We start from the raw sequence: 14,723 nt of genomic DNA on the forward strand, positions 1-14,723 counted from the left end.
CGCAGATTGGGAAACGTGGCGAGAAACGTCAAGGAGGAGAGACGATGACAGGGTTAGAGACTGAAACACAAGAAGGGAGAGGGAGAAAGAGAGAGATGTATGGAGCTGAGGGGAGTGTTCTCACACCCTCGATTAGCCATTAAATGAGGCGACGCGGTGCCATTGTTTTATTACTTAGAGGAAATGGAAGAGATCTAGATTTCACGGTGTGGTTCCTATGTTTCCCACTGCTAGGCTGGCATCTGTTCTCTTTGTTCACAGCGTTCTCTCCATCATCTTCTCTCACAGGCACTAATACCCCATTTTATCCACATTCTGTTTGCCGTCACCTACATGTGCGATGGCTCACTTTCATTTTGTCTCATGCTTATTAACCTTCCATTATCCTCTTTTCATCGAAATCACTTATAAGGATTCAGAGTCCCCAAGTAAGAGTCAAAGGCCCGGTTGGTTGCTCAGATGGTCTCAAATCCTGGCCTTTTTCTGTGATTTCTTTCTCTAGTTTCAAAATGTTCTTTTCAAATCTCACTCTTTCTCTTCTTCTCATACATTTCTCTTTTTTTTCACAAAACACCACAAACAGTGGCACAAATCCTGTTTTATTTTTCTTGCACAGGCAGTATATCTTACTCTAGCTGTCTCTGCCAGGGAACAGCAAGCACCCTTCGCTGGAGCGCAGCAGTCTAAGGGGCATGTGGGTACATTAGAAAGATGGGAAAGCAGTGAGGCAAAACCTAGTCTCCCCCCCCCTCCTCAAAATCTTCAAAAAGTCTCCCGGCTCACTACCTGGACTCACTCGATGGAGTCTGCATGGATGAAATAATCTCTTTCCGCTACATTGACACATTATCCCTGGAGGTGCTAGTTGGCATGAATCTTTTTTTTCTTCTTCTTCTCCCTTTTCTGAGAACAAATTTCTAAATCTTTTGCCGGAGATCCCAGAGAAAGCTGCTCATAAAGTGAAACCCTCCCACTCAGTCGTGTCTGCAGACTGTCGTGCGGATCCTGGTCGGAGTTGCATTTCCGTCCCCCAGTTCCCTGTTCTCTGCACAGAAGGAGATTGATTGCGATGCATGACTCATGCTGTGTTGGCGGTCCCACAGACTGGGCCACCCCCACCCATCACCTGGGGGATTCTTTACAAGCACGGGGTGTGTGTGCGTGTGTGTCTGTTGAGGTATGTGCATCTATACCCTCATAGTAAGACGTAGCTCTGCTTTCTTCTACATATGTGTACGTAATGAACCAGTTATTGACTTTTTTTGCTGTGCCTTTCATTTCCATTGCTGATTAGCTCTGCAGAAGATAGATGGGACCTGTGGGACCGCAACATGCTCTCTGTTTTTTATTACATGCATTATCTGGCAGTTATTAGCCATGGGTGGCTGAGTGGAGGACAGTAGTACCATCTTGCAGTGTCTGTTGTCACTTGTGTTTATCTCCTATCAATGTACTCTGCGGTTGATTGAGTGACCTTTCACCCTTTGGAGATGGTGTACATTACTGCCTGATGTGACAGTAATGGCTCTGCTCCCACCACCATTAAAAAAAAAAATGGCCAAGTAACTGTCGGTAGGGGATATTTACTCCACTAACCAGCCATAAAAGGAATATAAAGTCGCATTTAATTAAATTGTGTTTAGACTTTGTGATTTTGTCATTTTTAAAAAAGAGCTAATAACACTCTACACAGATATAGTGTATAAATTAATGCAGTATTTTTCTTTTCACTTAAGACTGAGCATTGAGAAAAATACTAACAATGTAATGATAACTCAAAATAAGTAATATACATCGCGTTCCGTATTTAACAAACTTCATTTTGCGTCCACAATGTAGAGCTTTTCTTCTGACAAGGCATTTGTTTTGGAGATGACACTGTGGCAGAACATGTGAAAAGGTTGTGAATCTTGTTACTAGTGATATATGTTCAAAACATAAACACAAAAAATAAAGTCATGGCTAGTTACACCACAGAATCAATGCTTCTGTCTGCAAAATAATCTAATCAGTTTGAGACCACTGAGGCTCAAATACAGCCAGATAAAAGCACATCTCAACCAACATATTCCTGTGGGAAAGCAAGGCAGTATTGTAACTTTGGTACTTGTTTCTTTTAATGTCAGTGTGGAGGTTTCTGTACCTACACTGTAAGTTTTGATCCTGCCTTACACCCAGCCATATTCTAATACGCTGCACTGTGATTGTTTTATTATTGTATTATAAACCCTGTGAAACACTTTTCCTTTTTTCATTTCTAATGGTACAGAAGATTAAAGCTGTGGTATGTACCTTTTATAAAAAAAATATGCTTTTTTAAAAGTATTTATTAAAACTGTCACTACGTCGTGACAGTATAATATGAAACATATAAAGTGTGTGTAAAAATTGAGCTCCTTGCTTTGCACCAGTTTGCTGTGATCTGCACAACGTCATCAGAAAAAACAATCAAAGTCAGGAGGAGGGTCTTAGCACTGTCAATCATTCTTGTGTACACGCCACTTACACTCTCTTCCTTTCTCTCTGCTACGCTACAGCTGGTTCACCACGAAGGAGGCTGCCGTGAATGCTCAGGCTAGTTAGCATGGCCACCAATAATGGTGGATAAACAGTTTTACATTAAGTTGTTTCTCTGCCATTAGCATGTTTAGCAGCGCTTACACAAGATTGACTGACGGCACTAATACTCTCCTGGCTTGGCTTGGATTGATCGTTTTGACTTGGTTGTTTCAGACACTCATAGTAGCACTTGGGAGGAAGTGGATAATCACAATCTTTTCGCAGATTATCTGTCTCATACTGTCATGGCGGCACTTTTAACAAATATGTAAAAAAAAAAAACATTTTTGTAAGATTTACATACAGCAACTTTAACCATGACAAAATAGAAACATTGGTTTGTGTCAGATGAATCTGAATTTCAGACATCTTTAAAGAAATAAATGTTGCTTTCCATTAAACAAAACCTAAAAAGAACAACAACACCAAGCAAAACTAAAAACCCTAGGGTTTTATTAGTATAGGCTCCTTTATGGGCCGTTGGCAAAATCAACAAACACTATTGTGATGGCTGCATTCATACTAAACACCATATTGAGATTTTTAGAGCAACATATGCTGCCTTCAGCCTTGCAACCGACGGTGCGACCTGTTCGTGGTGAATCCCGCTACTTGCTTGTTGGTTACTGGGATAGACTCCAGCCCTCCTGTAATGCTGAACAGGATGAAGCTATTACAGAAAATGGATGAATGGATATGCTGCCTTCAAGATAACATATTATCTAAGGATGTCTATGTACTACCAATAGTTTAACTAAATGATTAACAAAATGCAAGGACAGAAACAGTTATCATAAATGAATTATTTTTGCTTTTCTCCCCATTAGTTTGTTCAGATATCTGTAGATAAAAAGCACATTTGGCTTCACACTTTGCAGCTGCTGAGGGATATGGCATTGCTGGTTAATAATGACATCGAATTGACATTTTAAGCCTGACTGGAGCTGCAAAATTGAGGCATAATGTACAGCCATATTCAATAAAGGAGTACATACATACCCAGGAGTCTCATTTATCAGATTAAGATAAAAAAAACAACAACAACCTTTAAGCAGGTATTAGACACACTTTAATTAAGCCCAGTTATGTTTTTAATAATTGTTCTTTTATTAGTCGGATTTAATATTCTAATATTAAATGTCATGTTTTCATTAATTGTAAGTGGAAAATCATTGTAATGAACAGAAGTAAAGTTTTTCAAACTTCTATTTGTGTGCAATTAATCTATGTAATGTGTTCCACTAAGTCATAAGCTCCTGAAATAATTGAACTTTTCAATAATATTCAAATTTATTGAAAGGATTTGTATGCGTGTTCAGTCTGACTCGAGCTAATAGCCTGGGCTAAATTTGTCAAGCCATCCCTGGAGAAACATCTGTTATTTCTCAACACAGGCAAACAAGGATTTTTTAAAATATATATTATAATAAAAACATGGATAAATTAGTGTCACTTTACAAGAGCTGGGTTGGAGACTTTACCCCCAAAACAGGTTTTTTCAGGATGATTGACCTTTGAAGCACAAATCACTAAGCTCCCTTAAGACAAACATCCTGCTGAAGTGAAATCCCATCGGTACCACAGGGAACATAAACCAAGAGAAAGACTTTTCCTCTCTAGTTTCCCTGGAGGGGATTTTCTCCTTTGTGCTGTTCTCTGTAGCTCACTGGATCAAGTTTTATGTAGTATAAATCCGGCCAAGAAGGTTGATGTTATGCCTGAGCTACTTTCTCTCTCTGTTTGCCCACATATTTCGGATCATTATTCTTTTGAAAGACAAAATCACCATCGGGTTTTACTTCTCTGGCAGAGCCCACCATATGTTTACGTAAAATATGCTAGTATTTGAAAGAGTCCATGATGTAGAGCGGTGTGACAAGATTTTCTACGTATGCTTTTCTCCGTATTCATCCCACATTTCCCATCAGACCTACCTAGAGTATTTTTTTATAGATTAAAAAAACCTCAGTATTTGATCAAGTAGACAGTTAAATTGTGCACATTTTCACAGGGTTGCATTTGTGCATACCAGGAGTTATTTTATATTTCCTGGTAGTCATGTCAAACAACCAGTTGGCGCCGAGATAGTCTCTTAACAAATGTTAGATTTGATCCCTGCTTTCTATTTCATCCTCCTGCTTGTTGGAATCCAAAGTTTTTTAAACTTCATAGTTACTCCTTTGATTGTAGAGACGGTCACATTTTGGCAACAAGCTATATTGTCTTGTAGTCGCTGCCCGATATGTAAAGATGGACACACATCTGCTTTGGTTAAATAACATGCTGTCTTGGCTTTCCTGTCACGAAGAATGACTAAATGGAACAGGAAGTAATAGAGTCAACATTTTAAACTCCTACTCTCTGATTGACTTTTAAAAAAAGTATAAGTTAAAAAAAAAGATGCTTTAGCTCCATTTATGTCTTTCAGATACTTCTTGTCGTTAAGTTCTTACACAAAAGTGTCCATATTTATTCTATTAAACATGAAAAAATAGCATGTTAAAAACATTCAGATATGTCTGTTGTATTTTTTTTCTTTTTTTAGATTTTAAGCAAGCTGATTTTCTGAAATGAAAACACGTGTGATGTGGCAGCCTAATGCACAGGTTATCAAGCAGCTCCAGCGGAGTAGCTGGAAGGAAGGTACCTTATTCAAGGACACCTTGAAACAGACTTCATCATCTGTTTCCCAAGATATTTGGTAAATATTAAAGTGCGTTCAAATAAATATGAAATAGCTGTGACATAAGGGGTCCTTGGATAAAGACTTTTTTCTTTTTTTAAATGTAACTCTCAGGCATCTGTCGGACATATTTTCTATTCATCCATCAAGAATTAAAATGCTGTTTGATGTAATGTTTGTTTACTTGTCACGTCAAACTTAAATTCTGCGGTTAAATATTTATAAGTAAATATGAGGGGTTCAGCATTGCTCAACAGCTTCCATTTGCGAGCTATCCCATCATCCAGAAATTTGGATGCAGGAGAAACTGTCACAAACATGCCCTCTTTGTGCAGCCGGCACAGACACGTCTGTCATTTGATATTTGGCTCATGCCAAGCAGAGGAACAGCTGCCGGGCACAGGAAACAGAACAGGGAAGACTTGAGTTGCATGAGTTGTTTCTGACAGCTCCTCCTTTTGTGAGAGTATCACTCCCTTTGGGATCTTAGTTGCTATTTTATTTTATTTATTTTTTTTATGTCCTGCAGCCCAAAACACTTTGTCCACAACAAATGTAAATTAACTTGTTTGTTCACAGAGAAAAAGTTTAGAAAGTGAAAGCACAGATCCCAGAGAGCTGTCCTCCTCACTCTCAATGTACAGTAGGTGTTTATACAAAATAAAAAAAAAAGAGTTCTTTTGATTTGTTGACTGTAGGGAAATTGGGGAGTTTAGTTTGATTTTGTTCATTTGGTCTTTTTTGTGGTTACATATTAATGAAAGCAGACAGAAAGAGAATTTTGTGAAAGTGGAAACTTCCTTGACCAGTATGACATTTTCACACATGTAGGAATTCTACAGTCGCTTAGTTTGGAAAGTAAACCCTTACAATACTTTACAAAAGCATTTAAACCTTTAAACTCGCTGATATGAAATGTTTTTAACACTGTTTTAAGAAGTAAAGAGCCTAATCTTTACTTCTTAAAGATCTTCATGATCAACAATTGTGTTGAGTTTGTAAAATCATTTTGGTCTACAATAATTACATCTGAAATGCTTTTGGGGCATGTCTCTACCAGATGAATCTTGGGATTCAACCTTGATTCCAACCTGATCTGTTGGCAACAATGTCTTGGTAAACGGTCACAACTTTATCCCTGAATTTGGTAAAAATGGAGCTGAGAAAATTGTACAACTAAGCAGTGACTTATCGGATGAAAGGGCTGCTCGTAAGACTGCGCTTCTCTGTTGGATTGTCTGATTGTTCATTAGTGTCGCTTCCTCTTGCCCGAATGAGTAAAAGAGCCTAAGCTTTTCTTCTCAACAGAGTAGCTTAACACTGCATATAAACAGCTAAAGCCAGGGGACATTTGTAAAAACGAAGCAATAAAAAGGAGCATAAAAAGCTTTTAAATTTGAGCCACCATAACTTTGCCTCTGGTTTATATCTACCCACCATAATAGCTGTGATGGATGCTTAATGGGTATTATCGCTTACTTGTTTGGAATCTAAATGCAAATTTGGTGCAGCGGAACTGAACTGGAGATCTTCCTTTATTTCCCTAAAAATATCTGCGGATCTTTCAAAGCCGAGCGAGGGTTTTGGGGGTTTTTTTCTGCAAATTTGCTAATTCCTTCAGGGAGGGGAAGACTAATTATGACAAAATGTCCAAACAGTCACAATTCCCAGCCCATCTTCCAAAAGCTTCGGAGCCACTGTAATCCCTGCCAGAGAAACTGAGCGTTGCCCGGGCAGCCTTGGTCCTGACGCCGTGGCAGCTGTAACCGTGGTGAGGTGATCAGGGATGCCAGGGCGGACAGGTGTTGCTGGGGTCTTCGAGATCACTTGAGTTGTTTCAGGCCCGACTCAAATGTCGCTGCACACGTGGAGTAGCAACTAACAAGCTGCTCACACGCACACACACACACACAATGTTGCTGATATATCCTGCTAGGTTAGCTTTGGCTGCTGGGTCTCGCTAATGGCCTGTGTCTTTCTTATGCGGAGCAGACAAACACATGTTTGGCCTGCCAGCTCAGAGAAAGGGGCCTTTGCCACATGGCTAAATAATTTTTTTTATTTTGCAGGTATGAGAAATGAGAAATGACTTATGCTCAGTGAAACATGTTAACTCCGCTCCTGGGCAGAGTAATGGGACACTGCACAAAAAGTCAAACAAGCTCTCATTACCTTTCATCCAGGCAGAACGCGGAGGACACCTCTGAAATCGGCCCTGGAAAATTGTAAGGCACGCTTGTGGAAGGCAACGGATCAAAAAGCATCCATTTACGAGTGAGAGCATGTGCAGACCATGAAGGGAAGATAGTTCTGTTACTGAGTCAGTGTGGCGAGGCGCAAAATGTCTATTTCAGGGCTGCTTTAAGTAGGGTGACTCATCAGGCTTTTGGAGCACTTCAGGCTGCATATGTGTTTGTGTGTGTGGGCATGTATTTTTATGTGATAACGCTGATTATTTTTTTCTCTCTCTCTCTCTCCCTGTATCTCCGTCACACACACGTGCCTGCCTGGAGGGGGCAGGTCTGTGACAGGTTAGGCGTTTTGGGTCTTGGCCATCCTTTCTCTCTCTCTCTTCCTCTGTCGCTGCTTCAGCTCCGAGCAGCAGGCTGGCCTTTGCGCGGGTCCAGGCAGGAATTTCAATCTGTTTGGTAAATACTGAGATAAGTGAGGCCCACCCATCACCTCAGCAGAAAATAGTCCAGGCCAGACCACACGAGTGTAAAGAGATTATGTTCCACCGAGAGGATATACCTTACAAGAAAAGAAAGCTATTAACATCAATTTGGCATTTTAAGACGTACCGGGGTGCGGAGAAAGCACTACGTGGCATACGGAGAGTGATTTGGAGAAAGAAAGGAGAAGAAATGTGAGACGGAGGGAGAAAAGCGAATGAGAGATGAAAACCACCTCCTGCAGTTAGGAAAATGTCAATGGAGCCCTGGGGATGCATTGATTAACCTCTCTGTTCCTCACCTCCTCCACTGAAGCCAAGAGCCACACCAGTGGTGCATAAACATGATTTTAATTGGAAGACTTCAAAACGCCTCGAGAAAGATGACAATCTCTTTTGTCTCTCTTTTGTTCCTGCTTTTTATTCACAGATTCTTTTTTTTTTTGTTCTGTATTTCTGATTGGATTTGACTTTTCAGCTCAGTTTAATTCAATTAGGCCTCTGTGTTATGGATTTTCCCCACACATGTACTGTTTTGATCTGCAGATTGTTTTAAATAAATGCGGGGAAGAAAATCTGCACATGTCTACAACTGATTGGCTAATTGTTAGTTTTGGTATTTTATCTGAACTCTGTAACATTTAATCAGAAATGCGGTTTAGACCTGTAGTTAAATCATCACAGCCTGGAAATTTAATCACAGGGTCACCAACATTTTACCAAAGAAAGTTTTCACGTTACACTCTGTCATATGACTGTTTTTGCAAAAAATAAAAATAAATAAAACATTTCCCCAAATGCATTGCACATTTTACCTTGAGGTTATTTCACATGAACGATAACTTAAATTAAAAGTGTAGAGGTAAAACATTACTTATCCCCGGCTGGTTGTGTATTTGGAGAAACGTTTTTGAAGGAACAAACATCCATTCTATTTACCAATGTGAAATATTTATTCTAGAATAATAAATCTAGATTTTATTCCAGGTTTTACAACATGCATGAATACAAATTAGCTAATTGTTTTTTTATTGACATATTCAGTTAATATAAAAAACACACACTTATAAATAAGATGTGCATTGTTTAAAAAATATACTTCTAGACTCTTTCCGTGTAAAAAAAAAAAGTGACGTCAAAGCAGGGCAACAAATCTGAGCAGGGTAATAAAATTTGCAAAGTCCCTCAGGTTTGTTTCATCTGAATGATAAATGAATACATTTTTTTGTGTCGGTGTTCGTTAATGCGGATGGAATTTATTTAATGTTTCATGAACATGACCCTTAATAATAAAAAGGATTTTAACATAACGAGATTTCAGAAATGAATAGTTTAGGTTTCTTTGTGTCACTTGGCTTTCTATTTCTGTATCATCAAAATAAAAAATAATAAAAAAAACAATTACCAACACCATTTAGAGATATTCTTTGTCACCTCACTCCATCTTTCTTTGGACATCTGATCCTTAATCCTTGGTTTGCTGATATTTAGAATCCTCTATTTACATTGAAACACGTAGAAATTAGATGGAAAATGTCTCTTGCTGGCACTTTCTGGGTAAACAGAAGTCTTCTCAGACTGAAAAGAAAGAGAAGGAATTTCCTGCAATTATAATATTGCAGCAGTTTCCACTTTAAATCAGGTTGTCGGAGAATAACCACAATGAAATCACACAGCAGTGAAGCTAAAAGCGTACATGCAGGCATTCCGATTGATTATTTGCGGTCAGTGTTTTTTTTTTTTATTTACGGTGCGTAAAAAAAAATAATTTGAGAAAACATTTTTATGACTGTAGGAGTCACACTGTTCCCACAGTCTATGGAATAGCTTGTTGTCCAGCCAAGAGTGCCTTATTTACCATTGATTTCTTTAAAAGAAAAACACTTTATCTAATTTTCTTACTTTCTGTTTTGTCCTTTCCAGTTTGCTCCCAGTTCTCCAAAGGTGTGTACGCCATCATTGGCCTCTATGACAGGAAGACTGTAAACATGCTCATGTCGTTCTGCGGCGCGCTGCATGTCTGCTTCGTCACGCCATCCTTCCCCATTGAGACCGCTAACCAGTTTGTCATCCAGTTGAGGCCTGAACTCCAGGACGCTCTGGTGGGAGTCATCGAGCACTATGGGTGGAACAAGTTCGTCTACATGTACAGCTCTGACTCAGGTAGGTTGTTTTCACACTGCGTAGATAAGATTTGATCATTACCAGAGAAGGTGATTGTGTAGCTAGTTTGAACATTTGGTGTGTGTGTGTGTGTGTGTGTGTGTGTACATTTTTCTCTAAAATATTTGAGAAGACTGTGCCTCACATCACCAGGGTGACAGAAGTCATCTTTTCACAGACAGACTTAAAAAAAAACACCAACCTGCACTGACTTGCATATAAAGTAGGTAACAGAACAAAATATTAGTCTTTTTATCGATCTGTCACTAACTGCAACTTGTGCCTCCATGCTTCCTCTTAGAGTAAAAATGGTATTAACATTCAGTTCAACCATTTTAATGAAACTCCTGCAAAGGCAGACAGAAATTAGGCCGAGCACCTGTCAGCCTTCTTCTGTATAGCCAAAAAGCTTTACCTTATGCCTTGCCATCTGTGCCAGGTGTTGCGGGTTTCAGAGCATGACCATGGTTGGTTCCTGCTGCTTTTTGCAACAAAAAATAACACCCACTTTACATAAAGTACATATCCATATGTGCTTTTAGCTGATGCATAAGTGTAGAGCGTACAGGACTCATGTCCACTCGTATGTTTGACCTGTTGGAGTAAAAATAAGAAAGTTATTAAAAGCCAGTGATTGCACAGACGTCTACCTCTGTTTAGACTGATGTCTGGCTTTCACTGTTCCTGATTTTTTTATTTTTTGTTATTTTCCTCAGCCTACTTTATTATCTATTCAAGAAATGTCAGATTGTGGGTGTGCGTGCAAGCGTGTGTGGGTGTGTGTGTGTGTGTGATTGTCCAGGGTCACCTCTGTGTATCTGAGTTGTGGGATGAAGCGGGTGAAATCCATATCAGTGGTCCTCAGTTGCCTGGATACTACTGCTGCAGTCGCCATTCCTACCGAGTTATTTTAAGCCCTGAAGAAAAACCCAATTTACTTCAATTTGTCTTGTTTGTTTATGCATTTTCCTTATGGTTCCATATGTTAACCTTAAATATTTATGCATGATTTGTATCTTTAAAAAAAAAAAAAAAGGTAGGTGTAATATCTTGTGGAAATACTCTTTTTTTATTATTTTCAAAATTGTGAATGTATGAGCCTTTAAAGATTTGATCGTCTTGGGTACAAACTTAATGGTTTAGATTTATTCTTTTTTATGAGAAAAGAAATTATTCTAAGAATTGTAGACATCTCAATAAGCTGTTTATTTTAGCTGTCATGCTAACAGTCTTAACAGGTTAACATTTGATTTTTTAACATTTGTTTAAATAAAAAGACTGAGTGTCTGGTAGCCAAGCACCAAATACATGAGATGTTTGCTACTGAAAATAAAATTCAGTCAGACGACTGTTTGTCAATAAGTGGAGGAGGGTTTGAATTTCTCTAAGCTCCATATGAGTTGAACTGCAAACACTGTAGAACAGAAGAATTTATCGTTTTCCATCAAAAATACTCACACTAAGCTGGTTTGTTTTTTACCTACAGCCTGGGTAAAACGAAAATACTTTTTTGTATTTTCTGCTGTCCTTAGCACGACCTTGAACTAACTTAAAATGTACAAAACACTTCTGCCAATACACTACGTCATTATTTATTGAACAAAGATCCTAAATAGCAGAAGCGAGTGAAAAAACAACATATCCAACATATCACGTGTCTTGTCTTTCATTTCCCTCTTTTTATTTTTTTGGAGACATCCATGTTGTTTGATGAATGAGCGGCTCATCTCTTTTTTTTTTTTTTTTTTTTTTTTTTTTTAGTTTCAAAGGCCAAGAAAAGAAAAAAAAAAAATTGATAACCCATTTACCCTATCGTGAGCAATATTGAGGAAATGGGCTCCAGAGCTGTTATTTTTCTCTTCTCTCAATTGCCAGATGCCCAGGTCTCCATGTACCGCCTCTGGCTAAAAAGGTGCTTATCACAGCCAGATTCCATTATGATATTATTCTCTTCCAGGATGCCTTTGGAAGACCATTTTTTGCCTCTGCATCTCCTGAGAGGCTCCCTGTCAGGCGGGCTCTGATTTATACGGATGCATTAGGCACGTTCAGAAGCAGAAGATGCTATTTGATGCAAATATAACAATTTGAAAGGAAAAGAGAAGCAGGGGAGGAATAAAGAATAGATGGAATAAAGAAACGGATACTGTAATGGTGATAATCCAGCCGCACTGATGACCTGATGAAAGTGTGATTTACCCTGGGAAGCGGGTGAATTCCAAGTTTTGTTTAAGAAGGATCCAGGCTAAAAATCTAAATACATGGGAAGAGATCCAAAGACCTACTAGTTAGTTTTGCCCTTCGCCCTTTTTTATTACAACACTGGTGGTATAACAAGCTGGTGCTGGTTTATTTGTCCAAGTATCTGCTGTGGCAGCAAATCCTGAAATAGTTTCTAAATACATCAAATTCTCATAGTAATTTTGAGCTGGTGAAATAAATTGTTAAATAAAGATATTTTAAGAGTTTCCATCATGTCTTTGGCTTTCGTACAAGATACATGTTCTCCATTTCATTTGTGGTGAAGGACTTGTTTTTGGGAATGCTTGCTGTACATCTGTCGTTGGATTCCTAATGTGCAAATTAGTACAGAGAATAATCCAGTTGCTAATTTTAGAACATCTTGAATGCTTTCAAATGGAGTTCTCAAAAGTTGTAGCATAATATACACAATAATCTACAAAACTAACAACTCTAAGCACATTACGGTTTTGGGAAATAAATATCGGTATTGGAAGAAAATAAAAAAAAAAAACAATACAAGAAAAGAGAATGAATAATTCCACTCTGTGACATTTGAGAGTGTTTCTGCTGCCTGGTGCTGTGCATTTTGTCGAAAGCTTTAAAGACACCTGAAATTGACTCCATTGAGCGATAGCTGACCCACTGATCATTTTCACAACAGTGATTAATTATCTCCCGTGTTCTCATGCCTGTCATCAGTTACAGAGCTACTGTTAAATCTGTCACCAGCGAGGGTGGCAATTATTCACTCATTAGCAACAGAGGATAAAAAAATTAAAAAAACAGCACCATCAAAGATGAGGTACATCTCCATGCTGCTTTGCAGGAATGTCTCTCTAGCTCCTGTATCTAATTTATTCTCGACATCCTCCCATTTTTCTTGCTTTCTCATTTATTAAGGTGTTGCAGTCATATATGACGCTGGAACGCCATTTGTCTTTTTTTTTTTTGGTTAATGACCTGGTGTCAAATAGGCAGCAGGAAATTCCTGGAGAGCAGCTGCTGTGCATTTTAATAAGACCAAGCAGTCATCTTTCATGTTTGCCAGCCACGTTTATTATTGTTATTTTGATGAAGTGTGCGTTGTTGTTGTTTTTTTTGTTGTTGTTGATGATAAACCAGATACTGAACCGCCAGACATTCTAAAGACGTTGTGAGTATAGCAAAAATAAAAAATAAAATAAAACATAATAAGCAATAAAAAAACCAACCTCATCAAATGCTGGTTTGCATCTCACAATTTTCTAATTGCTACAATTCATTTAGATTACAGCAGCCAGTTCAGTGTGGGCGAAATTACTTTATTTACTCTGTGGAACGACTGCGACTGCCAGCTTGAGAGGAATCTGATCGGTCCTTTGCCAGCAGCAGCACAGAAGTACAACAGTGAGTCAGACTGTAAATCAGAGCTCAAGATCAATGTGTTCCCTAATCGCCTTTTATTTCCTGTCTTACCATAAGCCCTCAGCTCATTGGCTGCTCTGCTTCTCTGTGATGTTCAAGTGTCTCGGCGGCACATCGGCGACAGCGTAATTGAGTATCGCCACCTGTAATTGGTGCTTAAAGAAAGCAAGTCTGGCGGGGTGTGTGCGCACGCGTAGACCCCGATGAAGCCCGGGCCGATTATTTGTTAGCGTGAAAGCGGTGATTACTTAGGCCGGCGGCGCACAAGCCCGAGAAGCACACCTGTAAGTGTCAGAGTGCTTAATGGACTGTCCCGCTCATTACATTTTATCACTAAAGCTACAGGGGAGATTCTGATGGATAAGCTTATAAGTAGAAGTATGGGTCTCTGCACAGCTTCTGCTCGGTTCGCAAGGCGCTCTAATTTGCTCCTGCAGAACGCCAGCGTAATCGGGTTTCAAGTTATGGCACGAGAGAGGTAGACGTTCACGACTCGCTTTCTGGACACAAACGGCAGCCAGTCGTTCATCGTGCGTTGCAGGAATCCCCTTGATGAATGCATCTGAATGTTGTTTGTGCAGCAGCGGCTGACGCATCTTTTACTTTGTCTCTGCGCAGGGCTTTCGGTGCTGCAGAAGGTTCTGGACACAGCGGCGGAGAAGAACTGGCTGGTGACCTCAGTCAACGTGGAGAGCATGACGGGGGACTCCTTCATGAAAGTGTTCAAAGACCTGGACAAGTGGAAAGAGGGGAATATTATCATTGATTGTGAGACCGAGAGACTCACTGGCATTCTCAAAGAGGTAAAGTCTGTGTTTTAGTAGGGATTTTAAACGAGGGAGTACGTCAAAGTCGTGCAATGATTGTGAAATTTAGAAAACTAGCATATTGTTTTCAAAAGGTTTTACGAATGAGAACTTAAAGTGTAGTGTCCATTTTAGCAACCTCCTAAATGTAGTTCATTTGGAGAATGATGCTACCAGATTTGCAAATCTAGAG

General features: G+C 39.2%; 1 protein-coding gene across 1 annotated transcript in view; it reads left to right on the top strand.

Moving 5' to 3' along the window:
- Window positions 1-14,723, top strand: part of LOC102221441 (glutamate receptor 1) — an 82,117-nt gene that overhangs the window by 15,842 nt on the left and 51,552 nt on the right. The window contains 2 exon segments of the mRNA XM_005795427.2: window positions 9,837-10,076; window positions 14,343-14,527. Coding sequence (XP_005795484.2) covers window positions 9,837-10,076; window positions 14,343-14,527 — 425 coding nt within the window.

This window comes from Xiphophorus maculatus, chromosome 23, assembly GCF_002775205.1.
Source record: "Xiphophorus maculatus strain JP 163 A chromosome 23, X_maculatus-5.0-male, whole genome shotgun sequence".
NCBI classification, from domain to species: Eukaryota; Metazoa; Chordata; class Actinopteri; order Cyprinodontiformes; family Poeciliidae; genus Xiphophorus; species Xiphophorus maculatus.